Below are 27,989 nucleotides of genomic sequence, written 5' to 3' on the forward strand. Positions count from 1 at the left end.
GTTGTAAAATAGTGATGAAGCTGGCTACAATGATCAGGTAAGGGTGGAAAGAAATTAAGGTTTCCAAATCCACTAAGTGGAATATTTGGACTTAAAATGCATAAATGTAATTTCAACATAAAATAATGAGTTTTCAGAGAACTATATTTTTTTTCTGAGATGGAGAAGAATAAGACATGAAGTGGGATGCCACTAACGTCTACCACTGTGTCTAAACAATTTCCCTTACTACTACCTTTCTATCAACAACCTACCCGGTCCCCTGAAACAAACAACACGTTCATTTAAAGAGATCAGAAAAATTCATAAGGGCAACCAAATGAAAATAAAAAGTTCCTGTGATTCAATTACCTAAACTGCTAACACTTGGGTTGTTGTTGCTGATTAATTTTAAGTTGTGTCTGACTCTTTGCGAGCCCATGGCCTGTGGCTCACCAGGCTTCGCTGTCCAAGGGATTTCCTAGGCAAGAATACTGGAGTGGGTTGTCATTTCCTTCTCCAGTGGACCTTCCTGACCCAGGGATCAAGTCCACATCTCCTGAACTGCGGGCAGGTTTTTTACTGCTGAGGCACCAGAAATCTTCACTTTCTATATGTGTTTTTTAAACAAAACTGAGGTTTTTGTTTTTTTTTAATTGAAGCAGAGTTGATTTACAATGTTGTGTTAGTTTCTGGTATACAATAGCTGATTCAGTTATATACATATTTTTCTTCATAGTCTTTTCCATAATGGTTTCCCTGGTGTCTCAGAGGGTAAATCGCCTGCCTGCAATGCAGGAGACCCCAGTTCGATCCCTGGATTGGGAAGATCCCCTGCAGAAAGAAATAGCAACCCACTCCGGTACTCTTGCCTGGAAAATACCACGGACGGAGAAGTCTGGTAGGCTACAGGCCATGGGCTCACAAAGAGTCGGACATGACTGAGTGACTTTCACTGAATATAGTAAGACCTTGCTGTTTGTCTAATTTATATATAGTAAGCTATATCTTGCTAATTCCAGACTCTTAATCTATCCGTGCCCCACCTCCTTTCCTGTTCCATAACCATAGTTTATTCTCTATATTTATGAGTCTAAGACTGGGTCTGTAACTAATATAATTTTATATACCACTGCCATTGTATGGTTATATGATGCCTTTGTAAAAATAAAAGATGTCCTTCCTTAAGATGCTTTATCACAATCTCTTGAAAAACTGTTGTAATAAACATGCAACTTCTGGCATGTACAATGTGAAGGCTGCCTCCCCTCCTCCCCACACACACTTTGGGGACAAACCACCACAGCTAGAGGAACTAAGCAACTAACTTCACTCCGAAACGCATTTTCCTTACTGTTCCTCTAACTTTCAGGGTGGCTGCAGGGATTAAATACGGTGACATGTGTAAAATTATTTGGCAAATAGTATGCCAACAATAAATGAGAGCTATTATCAACATAATCATTATTAATGGTAGTAGTTGTTGTAGTGGTAACAGGGGTAAAATCTTTCATTTTAACCTTGCCCATCTTGTTAATCGTGTACTTTGAGATCTTTTCCCCAGCTATTTCAACATTGTCATACCTTGCTCAGTAAAGTTTATTAGTCTATCTCCAAGTTAATGGTCTCTATTATCAACTATTACTCACAACTCATTTTATTAATTTCTGCACCCAAAAACACCCCCCACAGAGACTGCTCCAAACTTTTCACCTTTTGTTAAACACTGAACTTCAATCTTATTAGAGCTCGTCTTTACCTGTATTCGTGTGAATTTGTGAACTAAGTGATTTTTATATCTCTGGGTGGGGGAACGGGCTATTACTGAAAGAATTAAAGTTACTCTGTTAGAGCTTCCTTAACTTCCTTTTTCTTTGTATCTTCTGTCATTAATCATTTTTCCTTACTTTGGATATTAGCCAGAAGTAGCCACTGTGTCCAGGGTTAACTCCTTCACTTATATACTGAATTCTATTTTGTTTCTTCATAAACTATCCCTTTTTTTGCATCTTCTATCTTTCTGTTTCTCCTGAATCTTAAATACTTAAGTATAACAATATAAATGCTACTCCAACTAAAAACAGTAGAAACACTTTTTTTTGGATCCTGTTACTTTCTCAAAAGATAGAAACTAGATTTACAGTATCTGGCAAAGTGATACAAAATTTAATATGTAGTACATTTATTATAGCAAATATATCCGACACTTTTTCTCAGTCACTGGCCATCTTTCAAAGATATATATTATTTTCAATTACATCATCAATACAATTTATATTGTATATTATATTATTGTATATTATATATATACATACATGTACATATATATTGTATATTATATTATATTATAATGCCTAATCTCCTGCTCATTACTCAAATAGTCACAGCTAAAGCTCAGGATTAGCCTTTATTCTTTCATTGAAATCCCCTTCAGCCAAATTCCTTTTTCCCTTTATCCTAGTGAAAAGCAGTTTGGTTCAACTGAACAAGTTATTCAATAAGGCTACTAGGTGCAGGTTTTCTGATTTTAACTCTCCTAAGCAAACACTTGAGGTTAAAACACTTTCTACCAGAACATTTAAAAGCCAAAAACCATGACATTATTGGTATAATCTATACTATGATTACTAATATCATTTTTCCTACCATCAAAGACTTTCTTAGTCGTCATGAAAACATAAGTGAAGTAGATAAACATTATTTAAAATCGTTCAATCAATGCAGCAGGTTATATATTAATAGTATATATTATAATATTTTAATGATTCACCATATGTAAAAGAATAGTTTAAAAACAAACATCTGTAGCTATAAAGCTAAGATTATTTCCTGTCTTTAAGACAAAACTAAAAGGACTGAAAATAGCACTTCAGATATTCTCATTTACAGTTTTCTTAACTGCTTAAGTTCTTGGCAAGTTATTTTTTCCTTAATGACCAAAAAAGTATTCCATGTCCCTCTTAATAGCCCTCTTCCTGCAAAAAAATTTAATTTGACTTAAAACACATGGGATATATACTCTGCAGGAAAATATTCATTAAAAAGCAAAATATGCATTTAATAAATGCACTAAATGATATATCAAAAAACCTACACTGCAAGCACATTTTAGTTTTTAAAACAGCTGTATTATTAGTTGTAAAAAGCAATATTACTGGTTGGAAACTAAATGCTTCTGCTGCTGCAGGCATGAATTCTCCACTCTCAGCTTCTTTGCCCCAGTCAGCCCAGATTCAAAGCCACAGATAGAAACAACTGACTGACTGGCTTAGTTGCCAAAGGAAATGAGGAAAGATGCAAGTATTTGGTCTATTTTTGGCTTTTGGAGAGAAAGAGATTGTAGCTCCCACTAATACTCAATTTATGGAAAGTATCTCAACTGAGGAAGAGGGTTTGGAAGACAGCCAAAACCAACAGTCTTAGGCTCTGCTTCTTTTCCTCCTAATAAGTAATAATATCAATAACAATAAAATATTAATAATAGTAGAATATTGTTAACAACCAACTTATTTCTAACCTACTGTTCTGTAATACAGTTACATATTTTATATAGCAAAACAGAAAATGTATTGTCAGGAATCTTGTCTAGATATGCTTTTAAAATGTGAACACTCCAGTAAAATCTGAATATGGGATAAAATAATAGTTCACAGTTGAAAAGTAGTATGGAAACATATTTGTACAAGTTAGGCATTATGATAATGTTATGCTTAATAAACCAAACAGAAGCTTGGAGATAACAATGAATGCTATGTGTGTTTATTTTCAATAAGGTAAATAAAGCACGCAAATACACTGAATCTTTTGATTCTTACTTGAATTCTTTGAAAATTATGGCAGTACACTACTTTACACCATTCTCGACAAAGCTGCACACAGTGTAAAGCACCTCTTTTTATATGAAGTTCTGTTTGTTGATAATTACGTATTCATATATATTCACAAACATCATCTTACTTGAATTCTGTGATAGCCTTCTGAAGAAGGCAAAACTATCACCACTATACTGCTGAGAAAACAAGCTTTCAAGCTTTCTATAACTTTCTAGAGCCATAGTTTCTAGAGCCATGTGGCAAGAGTTGGGATTTGAAACCAGATATGTCTAACACTAAAGATCTGATTTTTTTCTACTATGCTAGAATACATGATTGTTTACTTGGATAATTTGTACACATTCATTAACTAGGTAAAAACTGAGGCATTACACTTTTATATACACCATCCATTGTACTATGATTTTTTTCTTTAAATGTTTGAAAATTCTGAAAGAATACTAGGTTTGAGATTAGCATTTGTACATAATTCTCCTTATTGTATACACAACTCTCAAAGAATAAAGTTTGTTTAATAAGCTACAGGCTAGATTTTTGACCCTAAGAAATTCTTTTACCAAATATTTTAAGGAACACTGAAAAGGACTTCAATACAATTTGCAGATTGGTCTCATGGTATGTAACTTTTTGGTTTCAGGTACCATCTTCAAGTAGTCTTTGGTACTCAGTGTTTGAAAGAACAAAGCAAGGTAAAAACAAACAAAAAGTCAAAGACAAAATATAATGATACATTATATATTTCAATTATAAACTGACATTAACATCATGCTGACAATATATTAATAAGAATAAAGATAAGAATAAGGACTTCTAGTTTCTGTTCAGACATATAAAGAGCCTGGAAGTTGTCACTCCCATCCTCAGAACAAGAAAAACTGTGGAACAAAATGAAAATTAACAACATTTAAAATCAGAGAACTGAGATCACAAGGCAAACTGTTTCCCTAAAAACTAAGTAGACTGCTGAATATAAAGAAACAGAAATAATTACTTAAGTCAGTAACGGAGAGGAATACTGAAGCAGGAACTATGAACTGACGGAGACCCAGTACGGACTATCCTAACAGGTAAAAAATCCTGAAGGGCCAATCTCTGGAGAAAGCCCACACTTTTGTGAGTTTTATTTCCAGGAACCCTAGCAGGTTCTCCTGGTAGACTGGAAAAAAACTCCCTAATACTCACAACAGGGAGAGGGAGAAAGTAACATTTTAAAATATGCCTGGGGTGTTCTTTTCTCCTTAATTAAGGCCTGCTCTCAAGAAAAATTACCAGAGCCTTATTTGACCTAGGGGAAGAGCAATCAGATTAATTTGAGCTCCTTCAGATTCCCTATCTCATATAAGGGGAGAAAAATAATGGCTATGAAACTCTTCTCAAAGTCATAGTTCCAGAGACTCAAATCCACGTTTCAAACAGGTAAAATTTAATCATGAGAGTATAGAATGTTTCCCCTCCCTAGTATGCTATCACTTCATCAACAGTGTTTCAACAGAACTGTGGATTACAACTGACAGAGCTGTCAGATACAGACTCTACTTTAAAAGGAGTATCTAAGGAAACCCAAACACAACAGCAAACGTTAACATAACGTAACTTCTTGCTAAATAAACGTAAAACTCACACTGAAAGTCTATTTATCTCAGTTCCTATTTACTGATATACATCCTACATTCAACAAAAAGGCATGCTATGTGTTAAAGCAAAATTAAATTACAGACTGGAGATATAATACAAGCATCAGAACCAGACTCAGACATGGCAGAGATTTTGGAACTATCACCCTGGGAATTTTAAATAATTATGATTAATAGGTTAAGACGCTAATGAAAAAAGTTGTTCCATGTAAGAAGAGATAGGTAATGTAAGCAGAGAAATGGAGATATGAAGAATCAAAAGGAAATGTTAGAAATTAAAAAAAAAAAAACTGAAACAAAGGATGCCTTTGATGAAAATCATCACTAGACTAGACACAGCAAAAAAAATTGGTGAGCTTGAAAATATGTCAACAGAAACGTCCCAAACTGAAGAACAAAGAGAAAAGAAAAATTGAAAAAAAGAGAAACGGAATGTCCAACAACTGTGAGACAATTATAAAAGGTATAACATATATATACTGAAAATAGCAGAAAGAGGGGAAAGAGAGAAAAAACAAGAAATATTTGAAGTAAGAATGGCTGAGAATTTTCTAAAATTAACAACACATCAAACCACAGATCTAGGAAACTCACAGAACATCAGATAGGCTAAATGTAAAAAAAACTACACTTAAGCATATCTTATTCAAACTGCTAAAATCCAAGGACAAAAAAATGTTGAAAGAAACCAAAGAGAAAAAATCCTTACTAATAGAAGAACAAAGATAAGATTATACTGGATGCTTCTTGAGAAACTATGCAAGAAAAAAGAGTAGAGTGATATATTTATATAAAGTGTTGAAAGAAAAAGATTCACCAACCTAGAATTTTGTGTACACAAAATTGTCTTTGAAAAGTGAAGGAGAAATAAAGATTTTCTTGGATAAACAAAAACTGAGTGCATCTGCACAGTACATCTGCCTACAAGAAATGTTAAAAGAAGTTCTTTAGAGACAGCGAAAGTGATAGAGGTAAAAAACTAAGATCTATATAAAGAAAGGAAGGGGACTAGAGAAGGAACAAATGGAGATAACATATTTCATATTTCTTATTGACTGATCTAATAGACAAATGTTTGTTCAAAATATTGATAAAGCATCAATGTATTTCACAACTATCACTTCTGGATAAGTAAAATGAAGGAAAACAATGGTATAAGGGACACTAGGAAAGAATACTCTGTTACAAGGTAACTAAAATATCCACGAAGCCATATATTGTTTGAAAGTGGACTTAGAATACCTATAAATATATATTTCAAACTCTAGGAAAACCATAAAAAATTTTCAAAGAAGCAATTATACTAAGAGAGAGAAGAAAATGGAACCATATAAAGTACTCGATTAAAAGAAAAAAGAGGAATAATATGGACAAAAGAAACATGAACAATGGAATAAACAGTAAACATTTAAAATATGATAGACAATTGTATTAATACAATTGTATCAATAATCATTTTAAATATGACTGGTCTAAATACACTAACTAAGAGACAAAGACTGGCAAAGTAAATATAAAACAATGTGTGGTTAAATGAAAAGGCACAGACTAAAAGTAAAGGAAGGAGAAATATATATCATGCTAACACTAATCAAAAGAAAACTGGATTAATTACATTAATTTCATAAAAGCAGACCTGAGAGCAAGGATATTATGAGGGACATTACTACATAATGATAAACATGTCAATCTTTCACAAAGACAATTCTTAAGGTATATATTTCTAACACAAGGCATCAAAATATGAGGCACAATCTGATAGAACTGCAAGGAGAAATAGAAAAAATCCACCATTATATTTGGAGATTTCAGCACACGTCTACCTGCAACTGGTAATTCTAGCAGGCAGAATTATCAGTAATGATATAGTTGAACTACACAGCACCATCAATCAATTGGATTTAATTGACATTTATATAAGACTTCATTCAAAAATAGAAAACACATTTTTCTCATGCTTAAAGAAACATTTACCAAAACAGACCATATAAAACATATCTTAACAAATTTAAAATAATATAAATAACATAAAATAAATTTTAAGATCTCAATGGAATTAAACTAGAAACCACTAGCAGAGAGCTGAAATGTCTCAAAATATCTCGAGACCAAACAACAAACTTCTAAAACATTCTGACTAATTCAAAATGAAAATACAACTTATCTAAATTTGTGGGCTACAGCTAATACAGTATACAGAGAAAAGTTATAGCATTAAATATATGTATTAGAAAAGACCATCTAAAATCAATAATCTAAGCTTCCATCTTAGGAAACTAGAAAAAGAAGAGCAATGTAAACTCAAAGCAAACAAAAGAAAAGAATAAAAATCAGAGCAAAAATCAATTAAAGGAAAACGGGCAATCAAGAAAGAAAATCAACAAAACCAAAAGCTGGAAAAGGTAAACCTCAAGCCAGCTTAAGCAAGAAAATAAATCAGAGAAAATACAGATTACTAATACCAGATATAAGGGACATGGGGGGGCGGCTATAGCTACTCAGCCCACAGGTACTAAAAGTGGCGGTCCCCCCTTTTTGGCACTAGAGACTAGTTTACTGGAAGACAATTTTTCCACGAACTGGGGAAGGTACTGAGATTATTCAAGCAAATTACATTTATTGAACTCCATGAACAGGAAGTGGAACTCAGGCACTAATGCAAGTGATGGGAGCAGCTGTAAATACAGATGAAGCCTCACTTACTGGCCTGTCACTCACCACCTACCGTGCAGCCTGTGTGGCTTGGTTCTTAACAGGCCACAGACCAGTACCAGTCTTTGGCTCTGAGGTGGAGGACCCCTGATAAAAAGGATAATAAAGGAATATTATAAATAATTTTATGCCACAAATTTGATACTTAGATGAAGTGGAACAAAAAAAAGACATAATCTGCCAAAACTCCACAAGGATTAGCAGATAATCTGAAGGAAACTGAATTAATAACCTTCCAAAGACAAAAAAAAAGCACTAGACCTAGATGCTTTCACTGGTGAATTCTACCAAACATTTAAGGTAGAAATGATACCAATTTTGTATGATCCCTACAAGAAAATGGAAGTGGACTGAATATTTCCTAAATCATTCTAGAAGGCTAAAATTACTGTACTAGTAAAATCACACAAAGAAGAATAACTACAGACTAATATCTCTCACGAACACAGATGTAAAAATCATCAAGAAAAACATTCACAAATCAAAGCAAACGATGTGTAAAAAGAACTATATACTAATCAAAAATGAATGACGAGTGATTCCCTTTGTCAGTGTGGCCCCCACCCGGCTTTACTCTTCGCTAAGCCACTGAGGCCAATTGTGAGTGAAAGTGACAGTCACTAAGTCAAGTCTGACTCTTTGCAACCCCATGGACTGTACAGCCCATGGAATTCTCCAGGCAAGAATACTGGAGTGGGTAGCCTTTCCCTTCTCCAGGGGAACTTCCCAACCCAGGGATCGAAGCCAGGTCTCCCGCATTGCAGGCGGATTCTTTACCAGCTGAGCCTCAAGGGAAGCCCTGAATAAGTATCTTAAGGAAAGCTGGAAAAAAAATATTTATTTATTCCAGGTATAACAGGATGGTTTAATATTCAAAATTTAATTAATCTAATCCACCACACCAAAAGCTTAAGAAGAATTGTATAATTATATCAACAGATACAGTAAAAGCTTCTGACAAAGTTTAATACCAATGGATTACTAAAATCTTGGTGAACAGCCCAGTTAAAAAATGAATTAAAAATCTAAACAGGCACCCAACCAAAAAGAATATACAAATTGTAAATAAGCATAAATACTCAACATCTTTTGTCATTAAGGAAATAGAAATTAAAATGAGATATAGAATGGCTAAAATCTAAAAAGGTGACCATATCAAATGCTGGGGAGGATATGGAGCAACAGAACTCTCATTCATTATTGGTGGGAATGCAAAATGGCACAGCCACTTTGGAAAACAGTTTGATAGTGTCTTACAATGTTAAACATATGATCAAGCAAATGTAATCCTAAATATTTGCCCAAATTATTTGACAAAGTATGACCACACAAAAACCTACATACAAATGTTTATAGTGGCTTTATTTATAATTGTCCAAAACCAAAAGTAACCAAAATGTCCTTCTATAGTTGGATGGGTAAGCAAACTGGTACATCCATACAATGCAGTATCATTCAGCAATAAAAATAAGCGATCAAGCCACAAAAGGCATGGAAGAACCTTAAATACTTACTGCTAAGTAAAGAAGTCAATCTGAGAAGGCTACATATTATATGATTTCAATTACATGACAGTCTGGAAAAGGCAAAACTATACAAAGATAGTGGGCTAAAAAAATCAGTATTTAGCAGGGGTTACAAAGGGAGGCAGTGAGGAGAAATGAATATGTGAAACACAGAAGATTTTCAGTGCTAATCATATTCTGTATGACACTGTAACAGTAGATCCATATCATGCATGGTCAAAATCCAGAGAAGTGTATATAACACAAAGAGTGAATCTTAATGGAAACTACGGACTTAGTTCTAGGCATCAATCATAACATATATACTACACTAATTCAAGATGTTAATATTAGGGGAAACTTTGCAGGGAAGAGAAAGTATATGAGAAAATGTTGCACTATTGATTCAACATTTTTATAGACCTAGAACTGCTTTAAAAAACAGTCTATTCAGTATGGAGATTCCTTTAAAAAAAACTAGGAATAAAACTATGATATGACCCAACAATCCCACTATTCGGCATATACCCCGAGAAAACCATAATTGAGAAAGACACATGTACCCCAGTTTTCACTGCAGTACTATTTACAATAGCTAGGACATGGAAGCTGTGGTATATGTGTACACACATACACACACACACCACCCCCCCAGAGTATTACTCAGCCATAAAAAGGAACATGTTTGAGTAAGTGCTAAGAAAGGGATTAACCTAGAGCTTATTTATTATACAGAGTGAAATTAGTCAGAAAGAGAAAATCAAATATTATATATTAATGCATATATATGGAATCTAGAAAGATGGTAATGATGAATCTATTTTCAGGGCAGCAATGAAGATGCAGACATAAAGAACAGATTTATGGACAAGGAGAGGGGGAAGGAAAGGGTGGGATGAATGGAGAGAGTTGCACGGAAACATCCGCACTACCATCTGTAAAACAGACAGCCAATGGGAATCTGCTATATGACTCAGGGAACTTACACAGGGACTCTGTGACAACCTGGGGCTGGGATGGGTGGGAGGTGGGAAGGAGGTTCCAGACGGAGAGGACATATGTGTAGCTATGGCTGATGCGTGCTGCTGCATGGCAGAAACCAACACAATATTGTAAAGCAATCATCCTTCAACTGGGCTTCCCCACTGGCTCTGATAGCAAAGAATCTGCCTGCAGCATGGGAGACCTGAATATAATCACTGGGTCAAGAAGGTCCCCTGGAGAAGGGAATGGCTCCCCACTCTAGTATTCTTGCCTAGAGAATGCCATGGACAGAGGAGCCTGGTGAGCAACAGTCCATCGGGTCACAAATAGTCAAACACGACTGAATGAGTAACACTAACACTATCCTTCAATTAAAAATAAAAACTTTGAAAAAGTCTATTACTTTTTTTGAAGAAATATGATAAATATTACCACTACTATTATATAGCTGTTCTGGAAACATTAGATGTTATAACTGGATGAGAGGACTAACTATATAGAAAACAACCACCAGTTAAAAATATAGTGGAAGTTAAGATCATTTATGGATAACAAGAAATAAGAACTATGACTGGCAATAAAATTATGAAAGTGGTAGAATTTATGGGAACAAATATTAAAGCTCTACTGAGTTGAAAAAGACTATAATACCATGGAATGATACTTTTTTCTTCTAAGGAAAAAAAATCAATGTTGGAAAAATATTCACTACCTAAAAACAAACATAAACAGTCATTCATTAAAAGCAATTAAAATAAAAATCCAAACATGCTTCCCTGGGGTAATCTCTGGAAACATTCTAAAGTTCATTTGAAAGGATAAATATCTGTGTAGGTACCAAGTCTGATTTATATATCACTTTAATTTTGAAAATTAACTGAGTGTCTAATACAAGGTAAGTGCTTGAAAAAATGAGAAACACTGAAAAGGGAAATTAGGAGGAGGAACTTCCCATCCAACATCAAAACTGAAAGTGACAGTATGATAAGGACAGAGACCATTGGGATAACAAGTAATTCAGAAACAGAAAAAACATATAGAAATTAAGTACATATCAAAGGTGGCCATTCAAATACTTCAGGGAAAAATGAACTCGTCAAATATTAGTCATTTGGAAAACAACAATCACATTTAACTTTACACAGAAACTGTTACTGATGGATCAAAAAGTTAAAATATTAAAGTGTAGAAGGCAACAAAATATGTAATTTATGATCTAAGAGTTGAGAAGGTCATTCTGAACATGAAACATGATTTTTCCGAACCATGGTTTTTCTAATCTCTTCACTGAAAAGTCCTAGAAACAATAGCCAATGTAAAAGCAATGGATACTTCCTGAAGCCCAGATTAAATATCATTTCCCATTAAAAAACATCAGATGTCCTTGGAGAAACAGTTGATTCCCTGTATGGGGCAGGAAATACACAAGTTAAGTCCAGAACATTTCATCTAACAGGGAGAAAGGAAGCTATCAAAGACAAATTAAGATCACATCCAGATTGAACAGGCCTTCACTGGCCAAAGATGGGACAATCTGAACATTAAGAAGGATATAGTATCTGCAAGGGATTGAAATATCTCAAATATGCTTATGTTCACAAGTTCATTTACAACGATACTAAAATAAAAAACCAAATTAAAAAAAAAAAAACTTCATCTCATAGTCACCTTTGTGCAGTTAGTAAACAACTCATTATTTTGAAAATTGATAAACAAGAGAAATATTCAATAATCCAGCCTTTTCTCTAGAAACTAACTATTCCTCAGAGAAATCAGACAATTGATAAAAAGGAAACGTTACATTTTATAAACAAAATAATCTAGGCCATAATTTTCAATGGCTGTTTACATCACAAAAAGAGACACTAGATAGTACCTATTACCTGATGAAGTACATAATGTCATTTCTAAAACACGGTTCATAAAAATCAAACTGGAATCTTATCAAACATCTGGACCTAACTACTAACATACAGAAAATTCAAAGTCAGAGTAACATGCTACACAATAGCAGCAAAATCAGACTGTGATGCTTTACAGGACAAATGACCTGCTTTTATCAACAAAAAACTGTGAGGAGAAAAATTGAGAGATGGAGGGTAATCTACAGATTAAAAAAGACACAACAGCCTTTTCAACCTCAGTTAGTGTTTGAATCTTGGATTCCAACTCAGACTCTAAATAAACAGAAGACAAGTGAAGAAATGTAAACACTGACTGCCTATTTGAAGAACTCATAAAATTGAAGTAATTAATGTTATTTTTCTGCAGGGTTATAAATTATGGCTAAAGAGTAGTATCCTAATTTTTTAGAGATACATGCCTGCAGATTAAAAAAGAAATTACTAACATGTGTGATGTAAGGGTGAGTAGTGCATTCCACAATAATTTATTGGTGAAAGATATAATTTTAGTTCTAAATCTGAATGCATCAAGGAAGAGTTTTCATTAATATTTTTGATCAGATATTAAAGAAATCAGAGCATAGTTATTTAGGGACAACAGCTACTACATGTATTTTTCCACCTGGAATTTAAACTAAAAATGAACAGTCATCCCTTGGTATCCATTGGGGATTGACTCCAGGTTCCCCTCAGATCTGCAGATGTTTAAGTCCTTTAAATATAATGGTGAAGTATCTGCATATAACTTAAGAATATCTTCCTGTATACTTTAAATAATTTCTAGAGTACTTATAATACCTAATACAATGTAAATGTTATGTAAACAGCTGTAAATAACGTAAATGCTATATAAATAGTTGCCAGCACGTGGGCAAAGTTTTGCTTTTTGAACTTTCTGGAATTTTGGGAGAATATTTTTAATTCCTGTTAGGTGAAACCTTCAAGTGCAGATATGAAGTTGTTGTTCAGTTGCTACGTCAATGTTCAACTTTTTTGCAACCCTATGGACATTAGCCCACCAAGCTCCTCGGTCCATGGGATTTCCCAGGTAAGAATTCTGGAGTGGGTTGCTATTACCTACTCCAGGGGATCTTCCTGACCCAAGGATTGAACTCGCATCCCCTACATTGCAGGCAGATTCTTTACCACTGAGCCACCTGGGAAGCCCTGAAGATATGAAAGGTCAACTGTAATAAAAGCCTTTACTCTCCTCATGTCCTTATGCTCTTGATATCCTAAGCTTCTCACAGTTCCCTGGGCATAAATAGTTCCTTCTATAATTCCCTGCACTTGCTATTATGAATAAATTATTTTTGCATGACAAACTCCTACTCATACTTTAAGAACCAACTCAAACGTAATGTCTCTAACGAAACATTTCTAACCATCCCAGCATTACATTCTGTTCATCATACTGCCAATAATGCTATAACATAGAAGCTATTTTTTATAGTACTTATTTAAACTGTCATTTATTTGTTTTTTGCATGTGCTTCCCTAAGTAAGAGTTGAGAGTGATCTTTATATCTCTACCTCCTAACATATGAACCCTTCTAGAGGGTGCTCAATAAATATTTGCAGAATCAAACTCAACTAATTGGCAATGCAGTATCTAAAACTGACTTTAAAAATTGACAAACTCTAAGAAGTCTTGTTGAGTATTTTTCTGAAAAGACTTAAAAAGAGGAGGTATACCATTCAAATTCTGTAACAACAATCTTACTAACAAGATGGGAAACTGCCATGCATTTAGATTCATTAACCCTTTCAGTGATTTTTTTTGTTGAAATACTCTCAACACTTCATCTAAAGAAGCTACTCCCAAACGTTTTAGTGAACAAACAGCATTAACTGACTACCTACTCCATCAGCTACTATTTTATGATGAAAAACAAAAATCTTAAAAAAAAAAAAAAAGAATCTGACATCAGTGAAAAAAGTTTCAAATTAACTTACAACATAAACATTTAAAAAACAATTAAATTAAATAAATGAAAGAAATAATCAGAGGAAACCTAAAGCACTAATTTTAAAAAACCCTTTTGACAGATTTTACACTATGGTCTAGATATACATACTTATATACATATATAAATGAAAACAATACTTACCCTAGCAACATAATGGAATCTGAGATATTTTATTCACTTTTTCATTGAAAAGAAAAACAAGCAAAACCCACCGGGTAGACTTGCTAAAACGATTTTATACCCCACTAACGGGTTGAGATTTAAAGTTTGGTAAACACTGTCCAAAGAAATTCTGCATATTATCAATAATCCCTAGGCTACACTGATAGCCACAATCTTACAACAAATCTATATATGAAATATGTCTATATCAGAAAAATACAATTTTAATAGGACACGGTAATTTCTGCTATAGTTAGGAAAAGTAAAATGGAATCTTGATATCTAAAAAAAAAAAAAAAAAAAAAAAAAAAAAAGAGGGATATTGTGTGCACCTTAGTCTTAGAGCTCTAAAAGTGACAAGGCCCAGATTCTTAGCTGAATACTGTTAAGAGCTGAGATTTTAGTTTAAACAATATTACTCTCAAGTTTAGTATTAGTCTCAAGTTCTCCTTAAAGTCTAAGAAAGCCTTGTTTAAGAAATTCAATTCCACTTATTAGTTATTAAACTCTGAGATAATATAATGTTAAAAATTTTCATGGTGTGTCCATCTCAAACTTAAATTGAAGACAAATCATTCTTCCTAACAGATATCTTTAAGTGTCTGTTATACAGAAATCCCATGGCTGCCACTAACTGCAAGCCACTTTAAAAAACCTATTTCTTTTCATAGCCAAATATAACATAAAATTCTTTGCTGATTTTCTTTTGTTAAAATCTAGTAGTTAAACATCCTCTGCTAACTACCATAAGGCAATGAAGCTCTTCCCAACATTTGTATACATTTCAATTTAGGTAACACTGGATCTGCATAAATATTACTTTCAACATGAAATATTTTTGCTAAAAAGTTAGCGATTTCAAAAGAAAATTTTCATGAAATCATAAATAGAAACTTAAATACAAAGACATCCCAGAAAAAAGAGCATTTATGTATATCAAATAGAACTGCCATTTACTTTTTACAAGACTGCCACAGACACATGAAGTTGTGCCCAGGTTTCCTCACTGGCTCTCCATGCTGAGTGGGCGCAGTGAGCGCAGAAGGCTGAGAGCTGTTAGGCTGGCTCTGGACTTGAACAGCTGGTGAAGGTGTCACTGGAGTGCTCTGTGAAAAGACAAACCACACAGTCTGTGAAATGACACTGAAAACAGAGTATAGGTTTGTGAATTTGATTACAGTGATAGTTATGCACTTTCAACCTAAAATTCACACTTGGGAGTTTTAATGATTATCTTTTGGATACTCTTTAAGAAGATAACTAATTTCAGGAACATATTTAGGAAGTCAAATTTATTTCATATGAATCACAGAGGCAAGATTGCATTGTTACTGTTACAGAATACACATAACTTAGAATTAAAAATTTTTATATTAATAAAATTGGGTAGAAATACAACTATAGATTAAACAGAAAAAAATTATAAATGCACCCATTTTACTTACACATATTCTTCACAAGAAAAAAATCAACTCTAAATTATTATTTCTTTGTATAGTATCTCTTTAAGATTGTAATGAGTAACATAAAACCATATATAGTAAAAATCAAAGGGAATTTCAGATGTTAAGAATGATGTAACAATTTAAGTAGAATGTTGTAAATATTACTTTACAGTAAAAGCTATTTTAACTAACAACTTCAATCTTGAAAGGTGCTCAGTTATAAATTTTGATGGATTATACAAGAAAAGGATTCTAATTGTATGCATAAGTTTTCTAAATATAAGCTACATTTTTTTCCCTTTATATACAAACATGCTTTTCTCTCTGAAAAACACATAATATTTATAATGTAGCTTAAAACAATTTGAAACATTACATTTTGAGGTTTAACTCAGATTTCACTCATAACATACATAGCACAAAGGAAAAAATAATGTTAAATTCTTCACAGAAATGATTAGCATACCATTTTCAAAGCACCGTTTAAAGGAAATACATTTAACCTCTGGGAAAATATTAAATGTATTTGCTTATTTATAAAGTGACATTGGAAACAGTGGAGCAAAACTAAGCTAAAAATTGCTGAAAACCTCTTATTGGAAAGTCATGGTAATTTTTTAAAAAATAGACAAACAGAAACAGATAAGGCCATAGCATAAAAATGAATAAAGGAAAAGAATAAAGTGCCAAGAGTGAAATTTCTTAGAAATGTGGAGTCATAAGAACTTTTGAGTTCTAAGCTCTAAGGAAAAAAAAATTACTTTGGGATGTGATTGAAGTTGTTTTCATAATAGGGTCTTCATTCTTATGATTTTCTAATATTATTAGTAAGAAAATACATACACGCAAAAAACCATGCATTTTAGTGCAGTAGAGGTATCAATGGCTAGAAGGAAGACTTTCCAGCTTAACAGAACAGACTCAGAATTTCAATCTGCCTTTTAACAAGCTATGTGACCCTGTGCAAACTACATAACATCTCTGATCCTCAATTCCCTCATCCAGAAAGTGTAATAAAATCTAACTTCTGGGATGGCGGGAAGACTACAGAAACTCTACATGAAGAGCCTAGCTCTAGAGTCTCAATAAATGGCAATTGTTACTATTGTTATTTATGCTAATAGAGAAGCCCAGAGTGAAACAGTATTTTGGAGGAAAGATGATGAGTTCACTTTGGGGACAAGAACAGATCAGTATTGCAATTATTTAGCAATAAAGTTAATTATCTAGCAATAGTTAAACTATCTAGCAGTAGTTTAAGCTGGAACAAGAATCTGACAATCATTCACCTGTGAATTCTTAAAGTCATAAAAACCAACAGTGAGAAAGCAGACATAGGGGTCGGAATCAGAGAAAATGGCAGGGAAGAATAACATTAGAATCAATCTATTTACCAGGAAAAAAAAAAGTCAACCTTGAAATGAAACTACTGCATAAAAACAAAAAAAAAAATCCATGAAATTCCAGTAAGTATGAGTAACCATTGAAGAATGACAGAAATATAATCTCAGAATTATAATTAAAGGGTAAACCTGTCAGAGCTATCAAATTCCCTCAGAATGAACTTTCTGGTTCCCTACACTATTACCATTTACCCTAGGTATTTTATTGACTAGCTTGTCATATACTTTTAAATTAAATTTATTTTTGTTTTTATATGCTAACAAAGCTTTATCCTATTTTTTTCTTCATTGTAGAATTCTAACTGGTGTCATACAGGAAAGTTAAATAACAGGGAATCATAGCATATTTAGCCCCAACTGTTAATGATTTATGAAGATGTGGCAAGGATGACTGGAGTTAATCCAAACTGTTCAATTAAGAATGAATAAAAGACATAGTAACCAAATTTTCTACACATTGCATCTGGTGTTCTCTGGATCTTAATTCAAACAAAACATAAAAACACATTTTTAAAGACTAAGAACAAACAATATTAAGAAAGTACTATTTTTGTTAGGTGTGATTTGGTATTACAAATACTTATAAATATATACTGAAGTATTTATTAGTAACTTGAAATCTTTGGGACTTACTTTACTGCAGGGGAAAAACAGTGGTGAAGAAGATACGAAACTAGAAAGGCAATGGTGACAATATTTAAAGCTGGGTGAAGGGTAAGGCTGGTTAAGGCCAGTAAGCCTCTACACTTGTGTATATCTAAAACTTTCACAATAAAAAGTAAACAACAACAACAAAAAAACAGAGCTAAATATATCAATAAAACAAAATGAATTAAACTACTTATAGAAAATACCAAATGAAATATTCCAAGACTCACATTTTCTTTGAATAAACCAGTATATTTACTTTACGGGGAAAAGTACCAATAACCTCAGAAACACAGATGATACCACCCTTATGGCAAAAAGAGAAGAGGAACTAAACAGCCTCTTGATGAAAGTGAAAGAGGAGAGTGAAAAAGCTGGCTTAAAACTCAACATTCAGAAAACTAAGATCCCATCACTTGGTCCCATCACTTCATGGCAAATAGATGGGGAAACAATGAAAACAGCGAGAGACTTTATTTTCTTGGGCTCCAAAATCACTGCAGATGGTGACTGCAGCCATGAAATTAAAAGATGCTTGCTCCCTGGAAGAAAAGCTATGACCAACCTAGAGAGCACATTATAAAGCAGAGACACTACTTTGCCAACAAAGGTCTGTTTAGTCAAAGGTATGGTTTTTCCAGTAGTCATGTACGGATGTGAGACTTAGAATAAAGAAAGCTCAGTGCCAAAGCATTGATGCTTTGAACTGTAGTGTTGGAAAAGACCCTTGAGAGCCCCTTGGACTGCAAGGAGATCCAACCAGTCCATCCTAAAGGAGATCAGTCCTGAATATTCATTGGAAGGACTAATGCTGGAGCTGAAGTTCCAATACTTCGGCCTGATGCAAAGAACTGAATCATTGGAAAAAACCCTGATGCTGGGAAAGATTGAAGGCAGGAGGAGAAAGCGACAACAGAGGATGAGATGGTTGGATGGCATCACTGACTCGATGGACATGAGTTTGAGCAAGCACTGGGAGCTGGTGATGGACAGGGAGGCCTGGCGTGCTGCAGGCCATGGGGTTGCAAAGAGTCGGACAGGACTGAGCGACTGAACTGAAAGTAGCATTTTTTATTTTCTCCTGCATTAGAAAATTACATATTTCTTTCAACAAAACTAATTTTAATAGTTTGTTTACACTGTATTGTATGTCTTTTAAAGGACTATTTAAATTATGTTTTAAGAACTAGGTCTTTTACATAAAATGCAAAATATATTTATTTTAAGATGTAAAAGTGCCTGATCATTAACCATAACCCTAACTTGAATATAAATGTAAAAGTGGTCTCAAAATCATGTTTTTGGAATGATCACTCCTGAGGAATATTGTTCAATACTATTCTTTGTTCTGCTCTGCTGAAGAACTAACTTTTCGTATTCTAGTACCTCTCTAGTAGTGTGTGACCAGAAAAGTAAAATTATAAAAAGAATATGAAATAATTCTGTGATTCCTTTTGTAATGTAAAATTATCTAAAACATTAATGTAGCAGTTTTATTTTTGGCAAAGGTTTCCTTTTGTTAAAATAAAAAATTATAATCTTGCCTTCCTTTATCATCTTTTCAAGAGTAAACTATGGTTGAAACTTCTAGACTGTACTGATGTTATTTTCTAATATATAAGACTTGGGATTTGAAGTTCTTAAACACTTACATATTAATGAAGAACACCTAAGGTCTAATTGAAAGAATTAGGAAAATATACTCTAAAGAGTAAGTAGAGATAATTTTAAATGCTTGTACGGAACAAGAACTAAATTTATTCTAAATGTGGTATTAAGGAAGTTACACTTAGTCTAAACAAAATACACATCTTTACAGAACAGAATTAAGACAATCACTGGAAAAGAGATCTTTGTAAGTGTGGGAAAGTTAATTCAACTCTTTAAAAAGGGTTATGGACAAGATAATATCTAAGGTTCTTTCTGCTCTAATATTCTCTCATTTTTGTAACCTCTCCAAGTCTTCTTATTAAGTATAACTAGACAATCAACACATACAGAGTCTATCTTATAAATAGAGCACATTGAAGTGTAAATGAAAAAAACATTTAGTACCGTCACTCCAAATTTTTGTTGTGAAGAGACAAAGAACCAAGAGCATGCACTCGCGTTGACAGTACCAATGATTTTCTTAATTATTACAATGGAATACTAGCTTCCCCGGTGGCTCAGACCGTAAAGCGTGTGCCTGCAATGCGCGAGACCCAGGTTCAATCCCTGGGTTGGGAAGATCTCCTGCAGAAGAAAATGGCAACCCACTCCAGTATTCTTGCCTGGAAAATCCCATGGATGGAGGAACCTGGTAGGCTACAGTCCATGGGGTCGCAAAGAGTCGGACACGACTGAGCGACTTCACTTTCTTTCACTTTCACTACTAGTCTACAAGTCTGAGCAGTAATACGCTTCAAAAAAAATTGAAATGACATTCCTGACTCTTGCTAAAATGATCTTCTATGGTTATGACTAGACATAGCCCCCCTGAGATTGCAGATATGCTTTCTGATGGGTTGGGTAACTTTTTAAACTCTTTATCAAAGAATGAAAAGGACCAGGAAGATATCCATATTCAATGTTAGCACCATTTCAGAAAGGATTCATATATGAAGGACAGGAAACTAAAGAGCATCATCCATAAAATGCCTTAAATAAGTACATCCTTAAGTAAACTATTTTTATATACAAGAATTAGGCATGACATCAGATCACAGGATGAACAGATAGATATACTCAACATGTGTTTTATATGCTTCTGAAAAAGACAAGTCTTCAGTTAAATATAATTAATTTTTTCCATTTTTATTATCTCATATGCCAATCTAGTACCACACCTTCTACAGCAAATACAGTTTCATGAATAGTGGAAGAGAGTGGGGCTCAGAAACAGAACCCATATTGTGGCACTTTAACTTGCAAATATAACAGATTGAAAATAAGTAGTTATAAATAAAGAAATATACCTTGAAGTTAAGCACAGTTATTTCATACTCAGCTAAATACCATTTAAATACAAAATATATAGTTATAGCATTTACTTTCATATTTCTTTCCCCTTTATTTGTTCCTAGCATCTTTTCTGTAATAAAATTAATACAGCTAATTAGTGGTAGTGAGAAGGAACAAAACTGGAAAAAGAAATATTAAATAACAATGGTATTAGGAAGGATTACCTGTTGGCCATTCTCAGCAGTGATATTTCCCTGCAGTCTTTCCAGCCCTGAGCATTCTGCAAGTCTAGAGATTCCTTCTTGGTGTAAAGGTACCTCCTTAACATCCCCCACCCCTTGAAATGGTGGAAATAACAAAGTATAGCTAAAAAAAAAAATCACATTTAAATTCCTCTATTTCATCTACCCATTTAAAGTGCCAAATCAAATACTGGATAAAATGGTATTAAACCAAGGTCTAAAATGCAATTCTAAGACTATATAAAGAAATTTAAAGAATCTGGGCAACAGTGGAAATGGTTTTTATTAACAAGCTCTTAAGAAGGCCCAACAGCCTCCCTTCAAAGGAAACTTACGATACCATCTTGAGCAGCTGGTAATTTTTTAGCCTCTATAGGTACTTTATCCTATGTGTTAGCTGCTCAGTTGTGTCCCAATTCTTTGTGACTCTAAGGACTGTAGCCCGCCAGGATCCTCGGTCCATGGGATTCTCTAGGCAAGAATACTAGAGCGGGTTGCCATTCCTTTCTCCAGGGAATCTTCTTGAAACAGGGACTGAACCTGGGTCTCCTGCGTTGCAGGCATATTCTTTACTGTCTGAGCCACCAAAGATAAAATATACTTGCACCATTACTGAGCGCCAGACCGTGTATCAGGCATTGTGCTAAGAGTTATACATAGATATCCTGTTTTGTTTGCTTCTTATAGACACCATGTATGTATGCTATGTCTCTTTTTCCTTGCAAAGTTTTACATTTCTACATGTCAACAAAATACCAACTTCAAAAATAAAGACTATAGCTGTTTGAAATAAACTACATTCTTGGGGAGAATACATAAAAGTTTATACACATTTTTTAGATTAGGAGTAAGCATCACCGACTCAATGGATGTGAGTTTGGGTGTAGTCCAGGAGCTGGTGATGGACAGGGAGGCCTGCAGTGCTGCGGTTCATGGGGTCACAAAGAATCGGACATGACTGAGTTACTGAACTGAACTGAAAATATATTAATTTTATGGTTTGAATTAGATGTATATATGTCCAATATGTTAAATTCTAGGATTGTGATCCTGAAATTATCTTTCAGTGATACTTATATCCTACAACATAGTCAATAAAATAATGTTACATATAAAAGTATCATCCTAGGATTTTACAAAGAAATCTTTTAGAATAGTGGCAAATGGGTTAAGAGCACGAGCTCTGGTTTCAGACACATCAGATTTCAGTCCTGTACCACTTCATGTTTGTTGGTAACCTTGGGCGAATTATTTAGCATTGTGAGGCCTCGTCTCTAAAATAGAAATTATGTTTACCTAGTAGAGTTTCTCTGTGAATCAAATGACAAAATAGTGCAAAATTCCTAACACGGGTCGTAGTCTTAGCTAGTATTGCTTGTTTTCTGTTATTTAGGGATCACTATTGAACATAACCGCACCGGAGGTTGAAGGACACAATAAACAAGGGTGGATGAAACAGTTTCATAGTAAGGGAGTTTTTCTCTAATCTGGCTTGGTCTACTATAACTCTTTAGGATTACAATGGAATCTAAAAGGAAAAAAAGTGGAACATATAAGATGAACTGGGAAATTGTTAAATATTTTAAAAAGTGCTGAATGCTTAGTATATGTTAGACATTGCATTATTAAAAAAATTTTTAGTGTGCTTTAATAAGTGAAAAACTCAACCTGTAGAAGCTTGAATAAAAATGTTTGGTATTTTCCACAAAAACTCCATATTAATTATTGCCATGTACAAAATATACACTGAAGAATCCTCAACCTATTTAGATACCTTGAAATAGATCTAAGCAATACTAATATACGAATTAAAAAACTCATTATGCTCCCAGAGCAGCACTGTCCAGCTTTACCCATTCACATGAAGAAAGACACACATTAGTGAATGATGTTCTAAGCAAGGGATTCTTTGCTTTCTCACCTTCCATTTTGCTTCCCTACGCCCACCCCTCTCTTGTCATCTAGATTGGTATCAATACCAACACAATCTGCTGTTATCATCAGAAGCACAGAGAAAAAACCCAAGACAGAAGAGTGCTAGCAGAGCTGGCAACAGTCACAGAAGGTTCTGGCTGTGTAGTAATTAGGAAACAAAGAATGAAGTAGTAGTAATCCAGGAAACAGCATATAAGATTGTCCTTAAAATCTTTATAGGCTGATTGGATCCTCAATTCAGTATCACTGATTTTAGAAAATGTCAGGAAGCATCATTTAACAAGAGGCTTCCAGTGTGCTGTTTTGGATTTGTCAGGAACCCTCTGGCCATTATTGATTCCTGAATATTCAGGAATTAAGAGGAGAGGCACGCCTTTCCGGGGCTGAGGAATCCAGGCATTTCTCATTACGGTGCTAAGTACCCTCTTCCTTTTTATGAGCCACACAGTAAAAGGTGATTGTTTGCAACTCTCTCTGATAGGGATCATCTTATGTTTTGTAAGTCTGGAATTTTAATCTTTGTCTTTGCTGAGAATAACTACAGTATATGTGCCCATGCCATGTTGATTAAAACACCTTTGCTCCATCAGAGCTTCAGTCCCGCGTCTTTCTTTCTTTCTTTTCTCTCTCTCTCTCTCTCTCTATTTCTGGCTAATTCCTTGGAGCGCGGAGGCCCGCTGAGCTCACTTTCTTACCCGGGCTTCTGAGACCCTCTCGAGAAGACACACTGCGCCTTCACCCACTCGAGAGGGCGCCTGGTGCCCACGTGCAGCAGCACGAGCCCTAAGAACAGGGCTCTATTGGCTTTCCGCAGAAACCAGGGGATGTCAGCCTCTTTCTCTCTCTTAAGACTCTCCGGACCACCAGGTTTCGGTACATGAAAGGACCGACAAGCGCCATCAGCCTCTTTCTCTCTTACTTTCTTAATGTCAACTCCGGATCACCAGGTTCCGGTCCATTAAAGGACCAACAAGAAAACACTTTTATTTCTGAGGCATGCAGAGAGGGGAGAGTAGATATTTAAAAGGGAATAAATAGAGCAAAGGAATAAGAGACACAAAATTTTAAATACCAGAATAGCTGAAACAAATTGGAATTATAAGAAATAAACCTTTTTAAAGAATAAAGGCAACTAATTCAATACCTAATAAGAACACACTTGATAAAATTCTTATGGAATTCACCTTTTTTACAAAAGTACTGTGAAAGAAGCCTCAAAATACACTCATGTCAAAACCAAATACAGAAATTCCCTCCTGGTGTACTCTTAGCAAACCTCTCCCACACAAGACCAAGTTACATTTAAAAGATACCCCCTAAAATGTTAGATGACAAGTACTTCTCTGTCTTGGCTCTACAAAATTACTGATTTGCGTGTATAACAAAATAGAAAAATGCTTTAAACTAGGGGTCCTCAACCCCTGGTCAGTAGCCTGTTCAGAATCAGGTGGCACAGCAGGAGGTGAGTGGTGGGCTAGCAAGGGAAGAGTCACCTGCTGCTCCCATCATTTGTATTACCTCCTGAACCTTCCAATTTCCCCCACCCCACCTCAGGGATGGGAAAAAAACTGTCTTCCATGAAACAGGTCCCTGGTGCCCAAAAGGTTGGGGACCTCTGCTTTAAATCATGTGTTTAAGTGAACAACTGAAAACTGTTCAATATTACAAAGAACAGGGAAAAATAAAAGAGCACGACAGCTTGAGTACATTGCTAGGTCCTCCCAATTACCTTTTCAAGGTAAAACATGGGAGAACAGCGCATTTCCCCCTAAAGTCATATGTACACATCAGGACTGTTTAAGAGAAACGTGACAGGAGGAGCACTCACCTGCGGGACCACATTCTGTACGTACGTTGGCGGATGCTGCTGCTTCTGCTGAGCAGCACTTTCTATTGCTACTTTAGCTACAGTGCTTGGATCTGCTCCTGCTGGCACTGCAACCATCGTTGCACTGCAGCCAGCATTGTTGGGGTCACTGATTGTAACAATTCTAACTCCCACTTTATTTGGAATTCCTGTGACTGTTTCCCTATCATTATCCTCTGCGGGCCTCTTTACAGTTTTGCATTCTGCTGTGCCGTTTGCAGACCGGACGTCAGACAGCAGGGCAGGAGGATGGGACACTCTTGATCCTGAGTGGGGAACGGCTATGACGTGATGCCCCTGTATAACAGAGGCTGCAGAATGTGGTGAGACAACTACACTTGGGCGCTGCTGAGGCACATCTGAATTCACACTTGAAGCTAGAGGTCCATTAGGCAAATCAGTACCACTAAACTGCTGTGTTGCCACATTTGAGGCCTCCTGTATACTGCTCCCAGATGGTGAAACACCCAAAGTTAATATAGGTCCATTAGAAGTTCTTTCTAGTTGATCACCTTTGGCAGTATCTTGCTGAGTGGCATCTAAAGTCCCTTGTGGTTCCATTGGAGATATCTCACCATTTCCTACATGATTGGAAGTTTTGTGATTTGGAATGTTTTTGCTTAAATGAGAACCATCTCCTTTATCAAAATCACAGATTCCATTAACTAGAGGCTTTCTCAAATCACTTTTAAGATCCTGCACGTCCATTTGCTCTGAGTTCTGTTTTCCAGACGCTCCATTCTCGCTCAATTCTAATGATGGCCCATTACTGATCAGTGAGCACTGATTAGCCTCACTTTGAATTTTCCCTGAGTTTGAAGGAGGTAGACTTGAGTCACTGTATTTTCTCCCATTTAAAAGACTTCCCACCTGCATTTCATTTTCCTTTGTATCCCCATTGCTGGTGTTTGTGGTTCCTCGTCTGCAGGACGGGTTCTCCATGACTTCAATTTTACGTTCATGAACATGTAAACCTGTTGCTTCTTTTGCTTCCTCCTCCTTTTGGCAAATTATTTTATCACCTTTGAATGGGGGAGTAGCAGTAGTACAAGATGATTGTCCAGCTGGAGATGCTTGAGTGGCTGGAAGCGTTTGCACCTGAAGTCCAACTCCTGCCTGGGTCCCGCTCATGGTAATTCCTGCTGGAGCAATGAGCTGAGTTGTATTTCCCTGACTCACAGTTGCAGTTGCAAAACTTGTATTTGGCACAACTGTTATGGTTACCTGGTTGCCAGAAGTCCCTTGGAAAATGGTTGCTGGGCTATTTGAGATCAGTGGACCTGGCAATATTTGTAAGTTCGAGATGGGCACGGTTTGCACTCCCCCGGTGGGTGGCATTGCACTTTGGACCAACTGAACATTTTGCTGCCCAACCAATAGCTGCTGAGCTGGAGTTTGCCCTTGCACTCCAAAACCTGCTGCTTGGTTATTGGCCACCTGGTACACCACCTGAGGACTAGGAGCTCTTGCATTATTGGGGGGAGGAATCTGTGGCGCTGGGAGAATAAGCTTACCACCGGGAGTTGAAGGACCACGCTTTGGAAGCAGCAACTGTTTTATCAGACTCGACTCACCAGAAGCAGGCTGACCAACTCCTGCATTCGTTTGCTGTGGCTGAACTTGCATCTGTACTTGTTGTGGCTGCTGAACTTGTACTTGTACCTGTTGTGGAGGTGCTGGTGAATGCTGCTGCTGTTGCTGCCTTTTCACAGACAGCATCTGACTGACAGTAGGAGGTGGTCCCTGTGGCTGAGGGGTGGAAGAAGATGACATGGCAGTAGGGACCTGGTTAGTAGCAGCTGGGACAGGTGATGGTGAGGAAGATGGAGTAATGTTTGGTTGTCCCGTTAGCTGAACTGCCTGGCCAGCTGGAAGAGCTGCTGGATTAGCAAGAACAATTTGGTGAATGGCTGGTGCATAAGTTTGACCTTGTTGAGCTGGCTGGCTTACAATCACTACACTTTGTTGGGCTGGCTGCTGCGGCTGTTGAATAGGCTGTTGTACCACTGTTGATGAAACTTGCTGAGAAGGGAGAGGTTTTGGTGCGATGTTCTGAAACCCTACCCTTGAGGGCTGTGGACCTGGAACACCAGCAATGGTAACCATCTGCCCTGTAGCTACCTGAAAATTCTGCACTGAAGTTGCTGAGACAATGTTGGATGTAGAAGTCGTTACATACTGTGGGGGTGCTATGATAACAGTGTCCTGTGGCTGGCTGCCAGCTGATGTCTGCTGAGATGAAGTTTGTACAGGTTGGGGTGACGTGGTGATTAACTGTTGACCCTGTGAAACTGTAGAAGTACATGCTGGTATGTTCTGAACTCTGCCAAATATATGACTCTGTGGGACAGCTTGCTGAATCACTGTAACAGGAGTGCCAGAAGGTATCTGCCCCGGTACCACTGTGTGTAATGGAGACTGCTGTGGAATTACTGACGGATGGTGAAGCAGTGTCTGGGAATTGACAACTGTAACAGGCTGTGGCCCTGAACTATGATTCTGAACCACAGAACTCTGTGCAGCTCCTCCTCCCACAGCAATACTAACAGGAACCGCTGTCTGGGGTATAGAGTTCTGGATTACTGTAGCCTTAACGACTTCACAAGGAATTGGAGCTTTATTTTGAATGACAGTCACCGGAGCATTTTGCTGCTGGTGGGTATGAACTGAAGGATTTGGTGGAATTCTTGAAACAGTCTGTGCCACAGTATGAACACCTTGTACTGGAAAAGACATTTGTGTTGCAGTCAAACTTGAAGATTGGTTGGTAACAGGAGTCCTCTGAAAATGGTTTCCTACAGTTTGTGGTCCATGAGGGATTCC

At 35.8% G+C, this 27,989-nt stretch overlaps 1 protein-coding gene across 1 annotated transcript in view; it reads right to left on the minus strand.

Moving 5' to 3' along the window:
- ARID2 (AT-rich interaction domain 2) overlaps positions 1 to 27,989 on the minus strand; it is a 178,785-nt gene that overhangs the window by 24,284 nt on the left and 126,512 nt on the right. The window contains exons 15-16 of the mRNA XM_070454531.1: positions 25,128 to 27,988; positions 15,641 to 15,789 (exon numbers count right to left, since the gene is read on the minus strand). Coding sequence (XP_070310632.1) covers positions 15,641 to 15,789; positions 25,128 to 27,988 — 3,010 coding nt within the window. The remainder of the gene's footprint in view (positions 1 to 15,640; positions 15,790 to 25,127; position 27,989) is intronic.

Source organism: Odocoileus virginianus, chromosome 24, assembly GCF_023699985.2.
Source record: "Odocoileus virginianus isolate 20LAN1187 ecotype Illinois chromosome 24, Ovbor_1.2, whole genome shotgun sequence".
NCBI lineage: Eukaryota > Metazoa > Chordata > Mammalia > Artiodactyla > Cervidae > Odocoileus > Odocoileus virginianus.